General features: G+C 42.2%; 1 protein-coding gene across 1 annotated transcript in view; it reads right to left on the minus strand.

The window, feature by feature from the left end:
* Nucleotides 1-2,990: 2,990 nt before the first annotated feature.
* Nucleotides 2,991-16,048, minus strand: part of C5 (complement C5) — a 117,044-nt gene continuing 103,986 nt past the window's right edge. Inside the window, exons 34-41 of the mRNA XM_027550679.1 lie at nt 13,745-13,847; nt 13,270-13,344; nt 13,052-13,157; nt 11,718-11,801; nt 10,737-10,826; nt 8,330-8,413; nt 4,079-4,217; nt 2,991-3,517 (exon numbers count right to left, since the gene is read on the minus strand). Of these exons, the coding sequence (XP_027406480.1) occupies nt 3,379-3,517; nt 4,079-4,217; nt 8,330-8,413; nt 10,737-10,826; nt 11,718-11,801; nt 13,052-13,157; nt 13,270-13,344; nt 13,745-13,847 (820 nt within the window). The 3' untranslated portion in view covers nt 2,991-3,378. The remainder of the gene's footprint in view (nt 3,518-4,078; nt 4,218-8,329; nt 8,414-10,736; nt 10,827-11,717; nt 11,802-13,051; nt 13,158-13,269; nt 13,345-13,744; nt 13,848-16,048) is intronic.

The raw sequence follows: 16,048 nt of genomic DNA on the forward strand, positions 1-16,048 counted from the left end.
GCATATAGCTGTTTACCACCTAAATTGTCTTGCCTACCCCTAGTGGAAGACTGCCTTATGCTTTTTCCTTTAACCAGAAAAGTCCCCCATGTCTCTCCATGTGCCGTATGCTCTGTCGTGTCTGACTCTTTGTGACCCCGTGGACTGTAGACCTTCAGGCTCCTCTGTGGAATTTTCCAGGCAAGAATACTGCAGTGGGTCGCCATTTCCTTCTCCAGGGGATCTTTCTGACTCAGGGATCAAACTCATATCTCCTGTGTCTCCTGCATTGCAGGTGGATTCTTTATCTGCTGAGCCATTGGGGTATTCTTGCCTGGGAAATCCCACAGACAGAGGAGCCTGGCAGGCTGCAGTCCATGCGGTTGCAAAGAGTTGAACATGACGTAGCAGCAAAACAGCAGCATACCTCTTCAGTTCAGTTCAGTTCAGTCGCTCAGTCGTGTCCGACTCTTTGCGACCCCATGAATCGCAGCATGCCAGGCCTCCCTGTCCATCACCAACTCCCAGAGTTCACTCAGACTCACGTCCATCAAGTCAGTGATGCCATCCAGCCATCTCATCCTCTGTCGTCCCCTTCTCCTCCTGCCTCCAATCCCTCCCAGCATCAGGGTCTTTTCCAATGAGTCAACTCTTCGCATGAGGTGGCCAAAGTACTGGAGTTTCAGCTTCAGCATCATTCCTTCCAAAGAACACCCAGGACTGATCTTCAGAATGGACTGGTTGGATCTCCTTGCAGTCCAAGGGACTCACAAGAGCCTTCTCCAACACCACAGTTCAAAAGCATCAATTCTTTGGTGCTCAGCCTTCTTCACAGTCCAACTCTCACATCCATACATGACCACAGGAAAAACCATAGCCTTGACTAGATGGACCTTTGTTGGCAAAGTAATGTCTCTGCTTTTGAATATGCTATCTAGGTTGGTCATAACTTTCCTTCCAAGGAGTAAGCGTCTTTTAATTTCATGGCTGCAGTCACCATCTGCAGTGATTTTGGAGCCCAGAAAAATAACGTCTGACACTGTTTCCCCATCTATTTCCCATGCATACCTCTTACCAGCTTCTAATACACTATGTCTCTCTCTACCTTTCCAAAAGTCCTCCAGAAAGCCTCTGGAAGCTCCTCCAACTCATATGCTCACTCACTTCTCTGAGCTCCCTTTACATTTACAGGAAGACATACATGCCTGACATGTGGACGCTGACATGCCATGAAGTCTTGTCTTCCGTTTCATAACAAAAGATGATAGCGTTTCTTCTTGGGGCTCTAGATAAAAGAGGCATTAAGGTGTTTGACTCCCCTGATGCACAGGCCATCCAAAAGATGAAGAGGCTTCTCCCAAACCCCTGCCAGGGTTAGAATCCGCCAGCACTTGTTGCAGAGAAGGCAATGGCACCCCACTCCAGTGTTCTTGCCTGGAGAATCCCAGGGACGGGGGAGCCCGGTGGGCTGCCGTCTCTGGGGTCGCACAGAGTCGGACACGACTGAAGCGACTGAGCAGCAGCAGCAGCAGCAGCTGTTGAGTCCCTGGAATGTGTTGGCGGTAAGCCAGGCACGGGACACAGCAGGAGAGAGAGGACCCAGACTTTGCCCACCTGGAGCTAACAGCGAGGCCAGGAGGCTGGCTGCACACCGAGCAAGCAAATAACTGCAAGAGCCTGAGAAGAGGAGTACAGGGTTGAGGAGGGGCCCCAGCTGTGAGAAGGGCCACAAAAGCCTCCAACAGGACGTATGTCTAAGTCCTTAGGAGTTTGCTGAAGAGGGGCTGGTGGGTTCTTCAGCGGAGCCAGGCTCACTCACAAAGGCCTGCTTTGAAGTTTGGAAGTTCAGCTGCTTTGTGAGTTAATTAGGCTGCCGTGGCCGACCTACTTGAAACAGTGCTCAAGGAGAAGGCGGAGATGCTGGGGCCGCGGGGAGGTTACTGCAGAGGTCCTGACGCCCGGCCTTCAGCAAGAAGGTGACCGGAGGCGCCGCAGACCTGCTCTGGGGGCCCCTCACCCCTTGTTGGCAGCGAGTTGGGGCATATTGGACACAAGGGTTGTTTTTGCCAAGGGAGTGCCTTCAACGTGAGTTCTGACATTTACAAAAATAAATCCTTAGTTCCTTGAAGCTGGAAAATCTTAGTTTAACTTACGAGGCACAGTGCAAGGCCTTGTGTAGCTTCGTGAGGCTAACTGGTAAGGCGCGGGTTTCTCAAAAACGGGATGCATTTCAGTCACTGCTGCCATTCCATCCAGGGTTTGTTTCCTTGTGACACTTCAGCGGGGCTGGTTAAACTATAGCTAAGGAAGAAAGACACTCCACCTGCGTCCTGCCTTGCTCTTAGGAAATCAAACCTGACAAGCGATGGGATGGGGCAGTGAAGTGGAAGAGGGAGGTGTTTGGACTGTGAGCAAGCCTTGGGGTTTGGTCTCCCACTCTCGCCCTTACTAGGCTGGGCAAATTGCTTCCTTTTCTGAGCCTCAAATTCCTCATCCTCAAAGCCCTTTGGGTCCTTAGCCTCCAAGTCTTCGTGGAATGGGGGCAATAATAATTCTCGTACTCCATGAGATTCTGGAGACATTAAATGGGAATAAATATGAGCACTCTTCCATAAGATCTAAAGTGCTGTAGAGTATCACTTACAAACGAGCCTGCTGTTAGAAATCCTCATTAATAAATCCGGAAGGGAGGCTCAGAGACCTGGCTGGAGCAAGAGCAGAGGTGTCTGGATTTCCACTAGGTTTCTCCTCAACAGGTGGCTGCCCGGGGGCCTGCCTTCCAGGAGAGCAAGTTCCAGGGGGAAGGAGTAGGCGCTGGGAGGGTGGGGAGGGGAGTAGGGCATCCGCATGGGGGTACAGAGAGGCAACAGGAAGGGAGGCGGCCAGGACAAGGCTCCTACCTTCTCAGGTTGCTGAGGGCTTTGAGGGGCGGCCTTCTGCACCTTTCTCAATTTGCCTGTCTTTGTGCAGCTGCTGCTGACCTAGCATAAAATAACACGCTTTTTCGCACATTTTGAAAGCAAAGTCAGGCTTTAATGATCGGTTTTCTGTTCCGTGGTATTTTCTTTCAAGCAAAGGCCATGTTTTTGTAAGAAACTACATTTCAGTGGGGCTATTCTTTGTCCCCGGCAAGCATTCCTGAGCGGTAGGTTTCAGGAGGGTTCCGATTTATTGCTTCTGGTGTCCAGTAACCTTGGAAAGAGTGTCTGTCTCCAGGCCCCCTGAAGGACATGCTGTTTCGGAGAGTTACTGCTCTTAAATTGTTCTCTAATAAAAGCAAGTGTCCCCCATTCTAAATAGAATGAACTTTCCAAATAAGACCAGCTGTGAATGTTGGGGGAAAAAAAGAAGAAACTTCAACAACAGGAGTCCATAGTGCAAACTGGATGCAGCTGACCTTTAGGCGTTTTCACAGCCATTTAAAAAGATGTCTTCAGTAAACTCATCTAGATTCGCTAAAAATCTCTGGCACGATGGACACCTGGAGTCTGTAGGCCAATATTCAATCCAGGTCGAGGAATCTAACGGGTAGACGTACCTGCCGAGGAATAATGCAAATGAATCACTTGTGATGGTGGCCACAGATAGAGAAGAGCTGAGTTCAATTGAGCCAAGCTGCTCAGGTGCCCAGGGGTCAGGCTTTTGGCCAAACTCCTCTGAACTGGCATCTCCTTGGGAAGGTCCACAAACCCTGGAGATCATGAGCTGCTCGGGGCTCCCATGGTTAAAGGCATGAACAACATCTGTTTCAATGTCTATTTTTCAAAAAACAGATAATAAAACATGTATCCAAACACTGTCCTCCTTACAAACAGAACAGTCTGAGGACTGAGAGGGCAGATGCGGTAAAGGGGGAGTCGATGAGTGAGCCCAGATTAATCGTCAGACCTGGGCACTCAGTTGGTTTATCGTCAGCGAGACCTCAGCTACCCTGGTGGTTTTGAGGCGTTCTTTGTTTTAAGCTCACATTATTACATGTAGGCTCCTAATGGTCTGTTGGTTAACAGCAGGGCACGAAAGAAACATGTAGCGGGTTTAAGAATAAATTGCACTCAGTTTTGGATGGAAGATCAGAGACTCCAAAGTACAGGTGGCTTACTTGAAACGGAAGTTGTGTTTTATCTGCAGGGCCTCTTTACCCATGATTAAGTACTGTTTTCTTTTTTCCAGACTGGCGCTGGAGCAGCTTGTCTTTTTAATGAAGGTGATTTCAGCGTCTCTCTCAGCAGCAGCTTCTCCTGAGAGACACACAGCAAGGTTATCACATGTCACAGTTTTCAACTCATTTGAGCATTCCTGTTCCTCGTGGCTATTCATTATTCAGTGTAAATTTCCATCAACAGGCTAATGGCTATTGGCACTGTCCCTGTGGTTAAGACTTCAGACTCTGGGATCAGGCTCCCCAAGCTAAACCCCGGCTCTGCCACTTCCTAGCTGTGTACCTGAACAAATGAGGCTCAGATTCTTCATCCCCAAAATGGGCTTCACAGTAAAACCTACCCTGCAGAACTGCTGTGAGGTTTATTAAAGTGCTTGTCATTATTTCATTGGAACCAGGAATTAGCAGAACCTTTCCAGAGTTGAGGGGCTTCCCTAGTGGCTCAGCTGGTAAAGAACCCGCCTGCAATGTGGTAGACCTGGGTTTGATCCCTGGCTTGAGAAGATCCCCTGGGGAAGGGAACGGCTACCCACTCCAGTATTCTGGCCTGGAGAATCCCATGAACTATTCCATGGGGTCGCAAAAAGTCAGACACGACTGAGCGATTTTCACTTTCTTTCTTTCAGCCACCTCTAAAGACGTCTTCAATCCTCCCAGTATTCAGGAAATATTCCCTGATGCTCTGTGTCCTAAGTACATATTTTCTCCTCATCCCCATTACACTTGAGTTTCTATCGTCATGTTTCCCTCCACATGCCTGACTTCTCTGCTAGGCTGGAAACTTCTTGAGGCCAGGCCAGGGCATTCATTGCTATATATTCAGGACTGGTATCCAGTTATTAAACTCTGGCTGAGTCATCCTAATTATTAAATCCTGAAAAACTTCTGAAACTGTTGCTAAATAGCACATAATAGAAACTGCACGAGTGGTAAACTTTAATTAGTAAAATAAATTACAGTGTACCCACATTAGTTCAAGCTAATGTTCTGAGGCTCTGCTGGGGACCCTGCATACATGACTTCCCACTGCAGCAACATTCAAGCAAGCTTCCCAGCACTATCTGCCAAGTCAGCCCCTGTCACGGTAAGCTGTGTTACTGTGGGGCGTCTTATTATTTTTAAAAACCTTTTGTTATGGAAAATGTCAAGCATATTCAGAAGGGAGAATAATTAACCTCAGTTTCAACAATCACTCATCTTTTTTTCATTTATATCCTCACCTGTGTTTTAGGAGAAACACCGGTCACAGGATAATAACATCATTATCCTTGAACTACATAGTTGCCCTTGATTCAAAGTAGTTTAGTTCTTATTTTGGCTTCTTTTTAGCGGCACTTCTTGTGTAAGTGGTAAATGTGTGGTGTTTTGCTATTTTATATAAATTAAAAATCTATATATGTTAAAAATGAAGAGCCAGAATGAAAAGATAACAAACTATGCAAAACTTTCTTAACATTTCCTTTTAAATGTCATAAACATGAGTCTTCTGAACGGACAGAACAGAGAAGAAATGATAGCGATAAAGAACTACAGCTTGGGAATCATGATTCTGCACGAAGTTCAGAACAGTCTGGAATATCTTTTGATACTAGGCAATAATTGATACAAAATAAGTAATTTGTATTTCTGGAATGAAAAAAACTTGATTATTTTGGTAAAAATAGGAATGTCTTATTGCTTATGATACGTATGTCAGTTGCAAAAGTGCTTGAAAATTGGGTTGTGAAAAGATCAGAGTGCTAAGCGTGCTTACCTATTTTGTCAAAATGGCAAAATCACGTTACAAATAAAGAACACTTGTGATCATCAGTGAGCCACCGTCACAAATCAACTTCACACAGTGAAACATTTGGAATAGTAAAAGTCAGAAAAAACTGTCAGAGTGTCGATCAAGCAAAGAAAAATTTGGAAAGTATTACTAGAATTTTAAACTCTAGTGTATGATTAAAAATAAACACTTTCAGATTTGAAATACTTGATAGCATTTCAAAAGGAAAAAAGGAATGAGCCGAGCACCACGGCTTAGAGTTAGGGCCCCACTTACAGCGGAATTTCTTACCTGCTGAAATGAGAACACAGCTTTTGAGAAATATACATGAGGTAGTAAAAGTTCAATCATTTCCTAGAAAATCAACTATTGAATATAAAACATGTTTTAAATAACTTAAAAAATTAGAGGCTCTGAAGATGGCTTCATGGGTTGTGTTGAACTCAAAGCACAGAAAGGACAACATATCAAACTGAGAAAAAAGGTGTCAATGAGAAATATTTATAAGAACACCTTATTGGTACAAATGTAATGTCAGGGAGAAATCTGGGACTTTAGCAAAAATCCTGAAATTTACAGCTGTTTCAGTTTGGCACCTTCTGAGTCAAGCATCTCCGGATAATGCGATGAAAGAAACAAGGCAAACAAGAATCACTTTAAATATTGTTTTCATAAATTTGATATTTACTACCATATACCTAATATACACTAGACGGAATAAAGAAATAGTGTGGAGACTTCAAAAATTGCAATAATAAAAATTGGAAAAATACTGGCATTTTGAAAGGCAGCCAACAGTGCTAAAACTGCAACGGTAGTTTATAAACCACATCGTCTGATAGTCACAGACACAGGAGTAAACACTTAGAAAGTGTGTATATATATACAAACATACACACATACATATATATACATTAGTGATTTGTGTATGATATTCTAGCAATTATGTCAATATTTAGATATTCAAGACAAAATATCTCAGCCTTAATAAGCTGAAAGATTAATGAATGGCAAAACTGATCATATAAAAATAAGTAAAGGAAATATGAAAATAAAGCAAGAGTTGTTACAAAGTGAAGAATGGTATGCCATTTGACATAAAACAAAATGTCCACAGAAAAGCTGATTGTATGAAAGTGTTTTTGTTTTTAGTGACAAAAGCAAAAATGGATGAACTTTTAAGGTTTTTAAAACGTGAATCCTGAAACTTCATCAAGTATGTTTTGTAAAACTCGGAGGGTTGAAGGGGAATAAAAATTAAGAAAATTAGGAAAATTAAACATGACATTTCAATAAATTGCTTTTATAATTTAGCTGATAATCGATATTAAATACCTGGAAATGTTAGGTGGTATCGTAAAGATGAGAAACATTTGAATGTAAGTACTGCTAGTTTAGCAGAACTGAGAAAGGGTTCTGTACTTTGCACAATACTGTCGCTGTTAGCAGAAAGTACTTTTTGAAGCTAGATGTCATGTAATGACTATCAATTCAGTAGAGACATAACTGGAAAAATTTGATGTGGTTTCTTGTTGCCAAATCAAAGCTCAAACAGAGGCCCCCTACAGTGAGTCAAACAAAATGACAATTTCTAAATAAAACAAACAAACCAACAAAAACTTATTTGGAGTTAAATATGATTTAATGAATCATTTGTTTTTACCATTTACATCATTTGACAAGCAATTTAATAATATTTGTAGGTCATCTTACTTAGGGAATAAAAGGGAACATATTTTAAACCATTGTTTTATGTGCTATTTCCATATGAATTCATTTTATTGTATTGGTTACTAGAGCTCATTTAGCCTATCAAGACTCATGTGGCCTCTGAGCCAAGGCTCTGCACTTCATAGATGCTCCTAACTGGTTTTCCTCTTCCAACTCTCGCTCCCTTCAATTGCAGCCAGAATGATTTTTATTTATTTATTTATTTATTTTTTTAATCATGACAGGGACAAAATTAACATGACAGGATACCTCATCTTCAGAAAACGTTCCTTGCCCACCTAGAACCATTTATTAGCTACCCTTTGAACTTCTAGAATAAAATCCAAATTTCTCACCTTGCCTTATAAACCCTGGTACGACCCAGCTCCTGCCCATCTGATTCCCTCTACTCTCGCCTTTAAGAATAGCTAACTCTTAATAGCATTTCCTAAAAGATGCCATCTGTTATTACTCTGAAGGTATTTCCCTTATTAACTCATGTCTGTTTCAAATACAGCACTTATACTTTCTGATTGTTTATTTTGTCCATTTCCTTTTTAAAAAAAATGTGTCTCCTCGAATAGAATATAAACTTTATGAAGGCAGGAGCTCTGGCTGTATTCAAGCTATATCCTTTGTGTCTAATATAATGCCTGCCACATAGTAAGGACCAAATATTTGTTGAACGAAAGAACTAATGAATGAATTCTTACCAGCTTTGTAGATATCCAGGAGAGTTGCCGTGTACTTAACAAAAGCATTTTCTTCAGTGACAGCTACGATCTCAACTTTATAAGCTGGTAAAAAACACACACACACACAATAATTTATGCTTATTACAACATTCTATGTCCAATAGAAGCCAGAGTCTGTCAAACAAACAAAAAATGAGGTGTGGCAAGCTCTTATGGGCACCCTGTGGTAAATCTCATTTCTTCCAAGAAGGCTTCCCAGCACTCCCAGCGAGATTCTTCTGGCCATGATTCTAAGGGATCACTCTGCTTAGAGTCAGAGTCACTCTGCCCACTGTTACAGAACAGGCTGATTAGGGTAAGAGCAATATTAAATTTTAAAAAACACACAAAACAAAATAAACCTTAGATGTAAAGTTCCGATTCTGATCTTTCAAGACGAAGAGCCTCTTCCTTCTCTGCATGCCCACAGAGGGGTCCTGTATCTATCACTCTGACCTGTCGTAGGAGTCTCCATGTTTCCTCACCTCCATGCCTCGACGGCTTTTATTGGTTTTGATCTTTGTTTGGATTGGCAGCTATTTGATATGATACAGTCTCACTTCCGTTCATTCAGGCATCAATTTTTAACCTATGGTATGTTTGACTTCGCGTCTGAAACGACCAGCTTGAAGAGACCCATCTCTTCTTTGTGACCTGAGAAAAATTCCTCTTGTTCTTGCTTTCTTTGGGGTTAAAGTGAATGACCTAAAATTTTTTGTTCATTTTTGAGATCCTAGCTAGCTAGCAAGAGTCGGACACAACTGAGCGACTTCACTTTCACTTTTCACTTTCATGCATTGGAGAAGGAAATGGCAACCCACTCCAGTGTTCTTGCCTGGAGAATCCCGGGGACGGGGGAGCCTGGTGGGCTGCCATCTATGGGGTTGCACAGAGTTGGACACGACTGAAGCGACTTTGCAGCAGCATCTAGCTAGTAAGACTTAAAGCTCAGTGAACGAACTCAGTGTGGCAGAACCAAAGGCTGTGTAAATTAGTGGCTTAAACAATGTCCTGAATTTCAGATTCTTAATTATTTATAGTAGATAAGGGCAATGAACCTACTGTAGGCATAGGCGGAGTGAAGGACCGTTTAATTTTGTTTCTATTCTGTGATTCCATCATTAACCTGTAGCTCCAAAAAAGCCTGCTAAGCTTTTTCTTGAATGTGGTAAACTAGATCCTGATTGCATGTACTCTCTGTGTTAAAACAGATTTTTTTTTTTTAATTTAAGAGTTAAAATTGTTCTATTATCATGGAAAGAAATAATTTGGATCTAAATTTTAGGGGAAAATTGTTAAAACAATATAGAATTCTCTTCAAGTCTTAGTATATTTTAAAAGTTGCAGTGGGTCTTGGCTGCGTTAGGCAAGTTTTTAGCATTTTTTAAAACTCAAGATGAATTTGAAGGAAGGAAAGATCATGAGCCACACAAGAGTCATTCTCATGGCTGTTATTTCCATTAATACAATTCAGTGTTACCTACTGGAAATAATACTGGAGACCAGAATGTGTCCTGGTTCTATTACTTACTTCCTGCATGACTTTGAGCAAATTATTGCGTCTCTCAGAGCCTCAGTTTCTTCACTGTTACCTCCAAGGAGGCTCATGGGACACCAATGAGAGACCATATACGAAAACAATTGGTAAACAGGAAAGGCTCCGTGAACAGCACTGTGCTTATTTATTTATTTATAAAAGCCCTCCTACCAGCTGTCAAGAAAAACTTGAAATAGTGTACTATCTGTTCGTTCTCTTTTTCTTAAAAAAGACAGAAGTAAACATTGGAAGCTATAGGTAGAAAACAAAGGATCTAATTCTATGAGGAGCTTGTGTCTGCAACTCTACTCGGGCATTTGATTTAGCTCTGAGATCTGGATGACAAGAAGGAGATTCTCCTTTTGAGATGAAGAGAGTCTCAAATGTGGATTGCAATTGTGATATATTAACAATTATTTAGTACTGACACTTTTACCTTGTCTTTGGAGGGAGTTTGAAAAACACTCAGACCCCCAAACCATCTTTGTTTCTGTCTCTGCTCCATCAACCGGAAGAATGCAGGAGCGAAATCATATACCTCTGCGGCTTCTCACATGTTCTCTTTGACTATGTTTTAGCACTTTTAATTCAATGGAGCCTGGTGGAATAAAATGTTTTGGCTGTGTGTGTACCTCACTCCCATCATTTTTAATGAAAATCATATTTCTTTGCTGAAGGATAAATAACTTTGCATGTTAATGCTGAAAATTGATGACATTTTCCTTCAAGGGAGCACATGGAATGTTGCATCTACGTAATCACTGTGCAAAATTGTAGATCTTCCTAACTGATCAAGTTTTCTTAAAATGTCATGTTTAACGGAACTATATATTAAACTTTCCAACTTACCGTATGCAATCTCCGGTTTACATGCTGTTTCCTTTCTAGTAGCTCCAGAGATTGTCAGGTCCAATTCTGCCTGCATTTGCCCACAGTCAGCTGGATTTTGTGAAAGACGGCACGAGTTAGGTTAACATAAGGAACGGACACCTTTGGGAGTAAACACAGTTTTTCCTCATCTGCCCTGAGACAATCCAATATAATCTTACAAATATCAGATTCCTAAGACCTGTCCCCATTTTCTCCTCTTCCATAAAGTGAAACAATATGCAAAGCAAAACCAAAACCAAAAAAACCAAAATCTTGAACACGGGACTTAGAATGGGTAGTCACTCCACATTGAGCTCTTCAGAAATGTATATGCTTCACTGAAGAAAGGAGGACATTTTCCCATTTTGAGTGTAATCAAAAATCTCTTGAAGGAACCAAACTGATGACCGACTTATGCTGTAAGAGGGAGAAATATGTGCCTAGAAAAAGTGTAGATTTTAAGGATTTTGAAAAACAAAAGAAAACCAAAATCAACTCAGACCCTCATGGAGTCCGCAGTTGTTTACTGTTGAGTTCTGGGGCTTTTCTTTGGCCAATAAAGCTGCCTTGATTGGCAAAAAATTGAATGGAGAGCGTCTCTAACTGGGGAGGGCCAGGGGAAGGAGAGAGGAGATAGTGGCTCATTCCAGAGCCGCTGTTCTCTTAAGCAATGGTCCTGTTGCACCAAAAAGACCAGGTAAAAGGGAAGAATGTCACATTATGTTGTCTTTCCGATACCCAACAACCGCCTGATGGTGTTTCTCCGCACAGTGGGACTATCGGGTTGTTCTGGAGCCGTCGCGATGCAGCCTTACAGTGCTCGAGGAATGACTTTCCACCAGATGAGATTACATTTCTGAGAAATGACAGTTTGTCAAACAGCTCCCCCCAGATTAGCCCCAGATTATGAGTGGCTGCGTTAAACAAGTATACAGCCTGAACACAGTAAACGAAGTTTACCTTCGATACATTTGCACGTTACTCCTTCACAGACTTTCTGAAGCTTGGTGTTCGACGTGCTGTAAAACATGGTGCACTGTTTATCTGTGGCGATGAAAGCGCAGTTAGAAGAGGTGGCCGGCAGACACGCCATTTACCCGTCAGTGAATTTCGGCCATGGCTCCTTCATCACCCACTCCTAACCCTCTTTCTGTAGCTGAGGCCCAGGAAAGTTAAATTATGAACTAACTGCCTGTCCTAACACAGGCCCCTCTACACTCAAAATATTCTCCCTCTCTGTACTTGAAATCTTACTCTTCCATACTCATTTCTGAGAATGAAAGTATTTGGTGTTTCAATGAATGAGAAGAAATAAATTATGTCACACAAGAGTCTATTGAAAGAATTACAATTGGTAATTGTTTAGGCTAGAGCAGAAAAGCATTGTTTTTTCCTATTATTCAGGAGGAGAAAAGAAACACACACATATGGCTGAGTGTGTGTGTGTAGTTCTTTTTCAAGGAGAGGCTAAGTATCATAATCTATGATTTCAGAAGTAAAACTAGATTGAATGGGTCTCAGAGTTTTGGTTCACTTTAAGAGTTTTGTTACAAGTAGAACTGTCCAAAGTGAAGTTGTCTGCCTTGTGAACCAAAGGGCTCTTCAGAAGTGGAGAGTTATCAGACGTGGCTGAATGACCAAACGCAGAGGTCATTCATCCATCATTTATTGATACATGCTATGTACCTGTGGAGAAGGAAATGGCAACCCACTCCAGTGTTCTTGCCTGGAGAATCCCAGGGACAGGGGAGCCTGGTGGGCTGCAGTCCACGGGGTCGCACAGAGTCGGACACGACTGAAGCGACTTAGCAGCAGCAGCATGTACCTGACCCTGGGGTAGATGCTTGGGACAGAAGGATGAGAATGTTCTGGGGGTGCGTACAAAGACGTGCAAACACACAATCAGGATGCAGCGCGACAAGCGCTGTGCTAGAGCTCTCTGCAAAGTGCTGAGAATGTGGACGGAGGGGACACTGACTCTGTGAAGACTGGAAATAACAGTAGGGTCAACGGCCTTCTCTTCAACGCAAGAGGAACAGTAAGCACCAAAGACAGACTTGAGGCGAAGAGTGTGAGGGGAGCCGTCAAGTCCATTCGCCTATTCCAAACATGAAGAGCCTGAGGGCCGGAGCAGCGGAGGGACTCGCTCACCCACTGGTTGTCCCAGTGGGGACGTTTGTGTAGAGTGAGCCCCGAGAGAAGAAATGTATACAATCTGCAGGCCTCGAGCGCCTTTCTTCAAATTCCATAATAAATACAGAGCAGTCTTCGGAAGAAACCTTAGAGTTGATTACCTGGTCTGTGGTACTCATACACTGTGAAGGTGGCAGGGCTCAGAAACCCAACTTCAAAAAGTTCAATTATCCGGAATCGAACACAAAGGAACTCGTTGGAAGGAATCTGACAAATTCAAAGATTAAGAAAATCATGAGAGACAAAAGACTCAAAATATTTTAGGCAGCAGCTGTTAAATAGTAATAATAAATGAAAAATGGTGAGAGGTGGAACTTACTGAGTTCAGTTGCAGAATAACATGCCCATCTTTGATTTCGTAGTCAGTTAATAATTGATCCACCTGTTCCACAAGCTAAGGGAACAAAGAGAGGAGCTCAAATTTAACTCGTGACCTTTCTGTTTAAGTGCGTTCACCCAGTGATGGAATGTGAGGCTGTGGGGATGTAATCCACTACTTAAAGACAGTGAAGAGCAGCTCCTCCTCTTGAAAGAGTCTGAACATGTCATCACATGCACGCACACTATTCTGTACGTGCAAGCATAATACTTGCCCCTGAATATTTATATAAATATAAAACTGAATATTTTTCAGTTTCACTTTGAAAAATAAAAACTTAGGTAGATTATCAGTTTGAAAAGAATATTCTGGGAGAGTCTAAGAAAGTGACATAGAATGAATGGAAATAGCTTTGTAAAATAATGCAGTAAATAAAAGCAAGTATCCATAACAATATTTAAGAGAAGACATTTACAGCTTTTAAGTCTTCTGGGTTTGCGTTGACTCCGGTAGGCAGAGAGATATCCATCACCGCGTGAGAGGACCCAGATGACGATTCCTCACTGCTGAGCTTGTAGCTGAAATAAAGTAGAGATGAGGACATGAAACAAGTAAATGGATAAGATTCTTGAAGGAAAGGCCCTGTTCCTTGGTAGGCTTTAACTCGCTAATTTGAGTCTCCAAGTATTTGCTTCTTTATGATAACATGTGTTATAATCTCTGAAGTTTAAAGAGACCTCTGCGTCATCTATCCCAACCCTTTCCTCACTTGATCAGTAACCTCGGTGGGCTACCATTCTGGAGTTGGAGGAGACCATAAAGGCTATTCAGTCCCATCTCTTAATTAGCTAGTTGAGGAGACTGCGGGCGAGAGTAAGGTACTTGTTCAAGGTCGCACGACTAGTTCGCCTCAGGGCTTCCTAAGTCTATTGATTCTCATCCGAATTCTCTCTCTAGCAGAGCATGTTCGAAGAAAAAAATTAACTGTATATTGGCAAGAGACTGGATAAGCATGTTCAGAAACAGACTGGAAGGAACACACTAAAATGTGAGCAGCTACTTCCTCTGGATGATGAGATCATAACGGATTATCTCTTTTCTTTCCCATGTTTTTCTCTATTTTCTAAAATTTTCACAATAGATATTTTATCTTTAAAAAAATGTTTCAAGGACTACCCTTTGTCTAGGAATTGTGCTTGTGGGGAAGCGGAGGAGAAAGGCCGAGGGAGTAACAGGGGCAATTTGATTTATTTTGTTTGTGCTTCTCTGGTATGAGAGAAAAGAATACTGAAATGGGGAATTAGGAAACTTAGGTTTTATCCCAGTTCTTCTGAGAGATTTCTACACATTACTTCCCCTTTCTAGAGCTCATTTTCTTATTTGTAAAATTAATTGTGAAAAAGTATAAACTTGTGCTTTAAAATTATAATTCCAAGACTTCGTTTTGAGAGGCAGAGAGGCCTGTTGCTACAGTTAAGCAGAGTTAATGATAAAAGAGGAGAAGTTGGTGGGGTAGGGACTGGATGGGCGTGTGTCCTGCAAAGGTTGAATTTTAGATTCCTGCCTCAAGATGTGGGAGAGAAAGCTGAACATTTGAGAGTAGAACTTCGGAGAGGAGTCAGGATTAAAGGAAGAGCCTGGGGAGACAGCTTCACAGGGAGAAGGTGAACTGACCTCACCCTGCAAAGTAAGTATCAGTGAGATGGGAGCTGTTATTCCAATTAGTGAGGTGGTAAGGACTCTCTTTCCCCAATCTTATCTTATCTAGCATGCATAAAGCAGACCCCATTACAAGTTTGAGATATCATATTTGCCATAAAAATGTAAATAGTATAAAGTTTAACCCCATTCTTCACCAAATTAATAATTTGGAACAAAATATAAGGCAACGTGTAACTGAAAATATGGCGTCCAGCATCCCCGTGATTGGATGAATGAGTGTCACCGAGAGTGGAGAACTCTGGCTCACAGATGCAAATGCTCTGTCAACACGACGGAAAAGGGCCTCCTGAGTGGAGAGTGTCTGTGAAAAGTTGCTGGAGCCGTGATGACTGGTTGCCATGGCGACTGTTTCAACCATGGAACAGAAACCTTCCTTTCAAGAAGCCTTTGCCTGCTGCCAAAGACAGCAATCCTTCCCAAAGGCATTTTGTTCCAAGAGAAGGAGAGAAGTGAAATCCTTTTTTCTTTTCTTGTGAATACAACAGAGAAGTTGTAAAAAGCTAAATGCACGAAAGAGACCCTCTCAATATAGAAGCTGTGCTGGCATTTTCTTAAACCAGGAGAGTGTGCATTTGAAGGCAAAGAATTTCTCACATGAATAAGCACTACACAGTTACATTTGGAATTTGTCCAACCCAGCTTCAGCATCATAAAGCCAAAAGCATGTTCTACCTGGGTTTTTTTGAACATTCTGTCCCCAGTTTATTTAAAACAAACAAACAAAAGAGAGCGGATACAATACTGAGTACCGTGTCTCTATTGCTTTCTTTTGTAGACTGACAATCTGGAATGCAAATTAATACGTTTTTGACGCGAGCCCTTTTATGCATAGCAGCGTTGTGGAAATACTGGAAGGTGCTTTGGGATCAGGTAGTCCTATATTCTTGCTTTACAGAGAGGCCTGGAGAAGTGAGGTGATTTGCTGACAGTTACCTGAGTCCTTCATGGCAGAAGCTGCCCTCAGGAGTCTAGCTATCCTACTCCTACTCGGGGTGCCTCCCTGTATCCCACACATTGATTCTCGCTTTGCCCAGGAGTTTGTTCATACCTCCCCGCA

This window comes from Bos indicus x Bos taurus, chromosome 8 (assembly GCF_003369695.1).
Source record: "Bos indicus x Bos taurus breed Angus x Brahman F1 hybrid chromosome 8, Bos_hybrid_MaternalHap_v2.0, whole genome shotgun sequence".
Taxonomy (NCBI): Eukaryota; Metazoa; Chordata; class Mammalia; order Artiodactyla; family Bovidae; genus Bos; species Bos indicus x Bos taurus.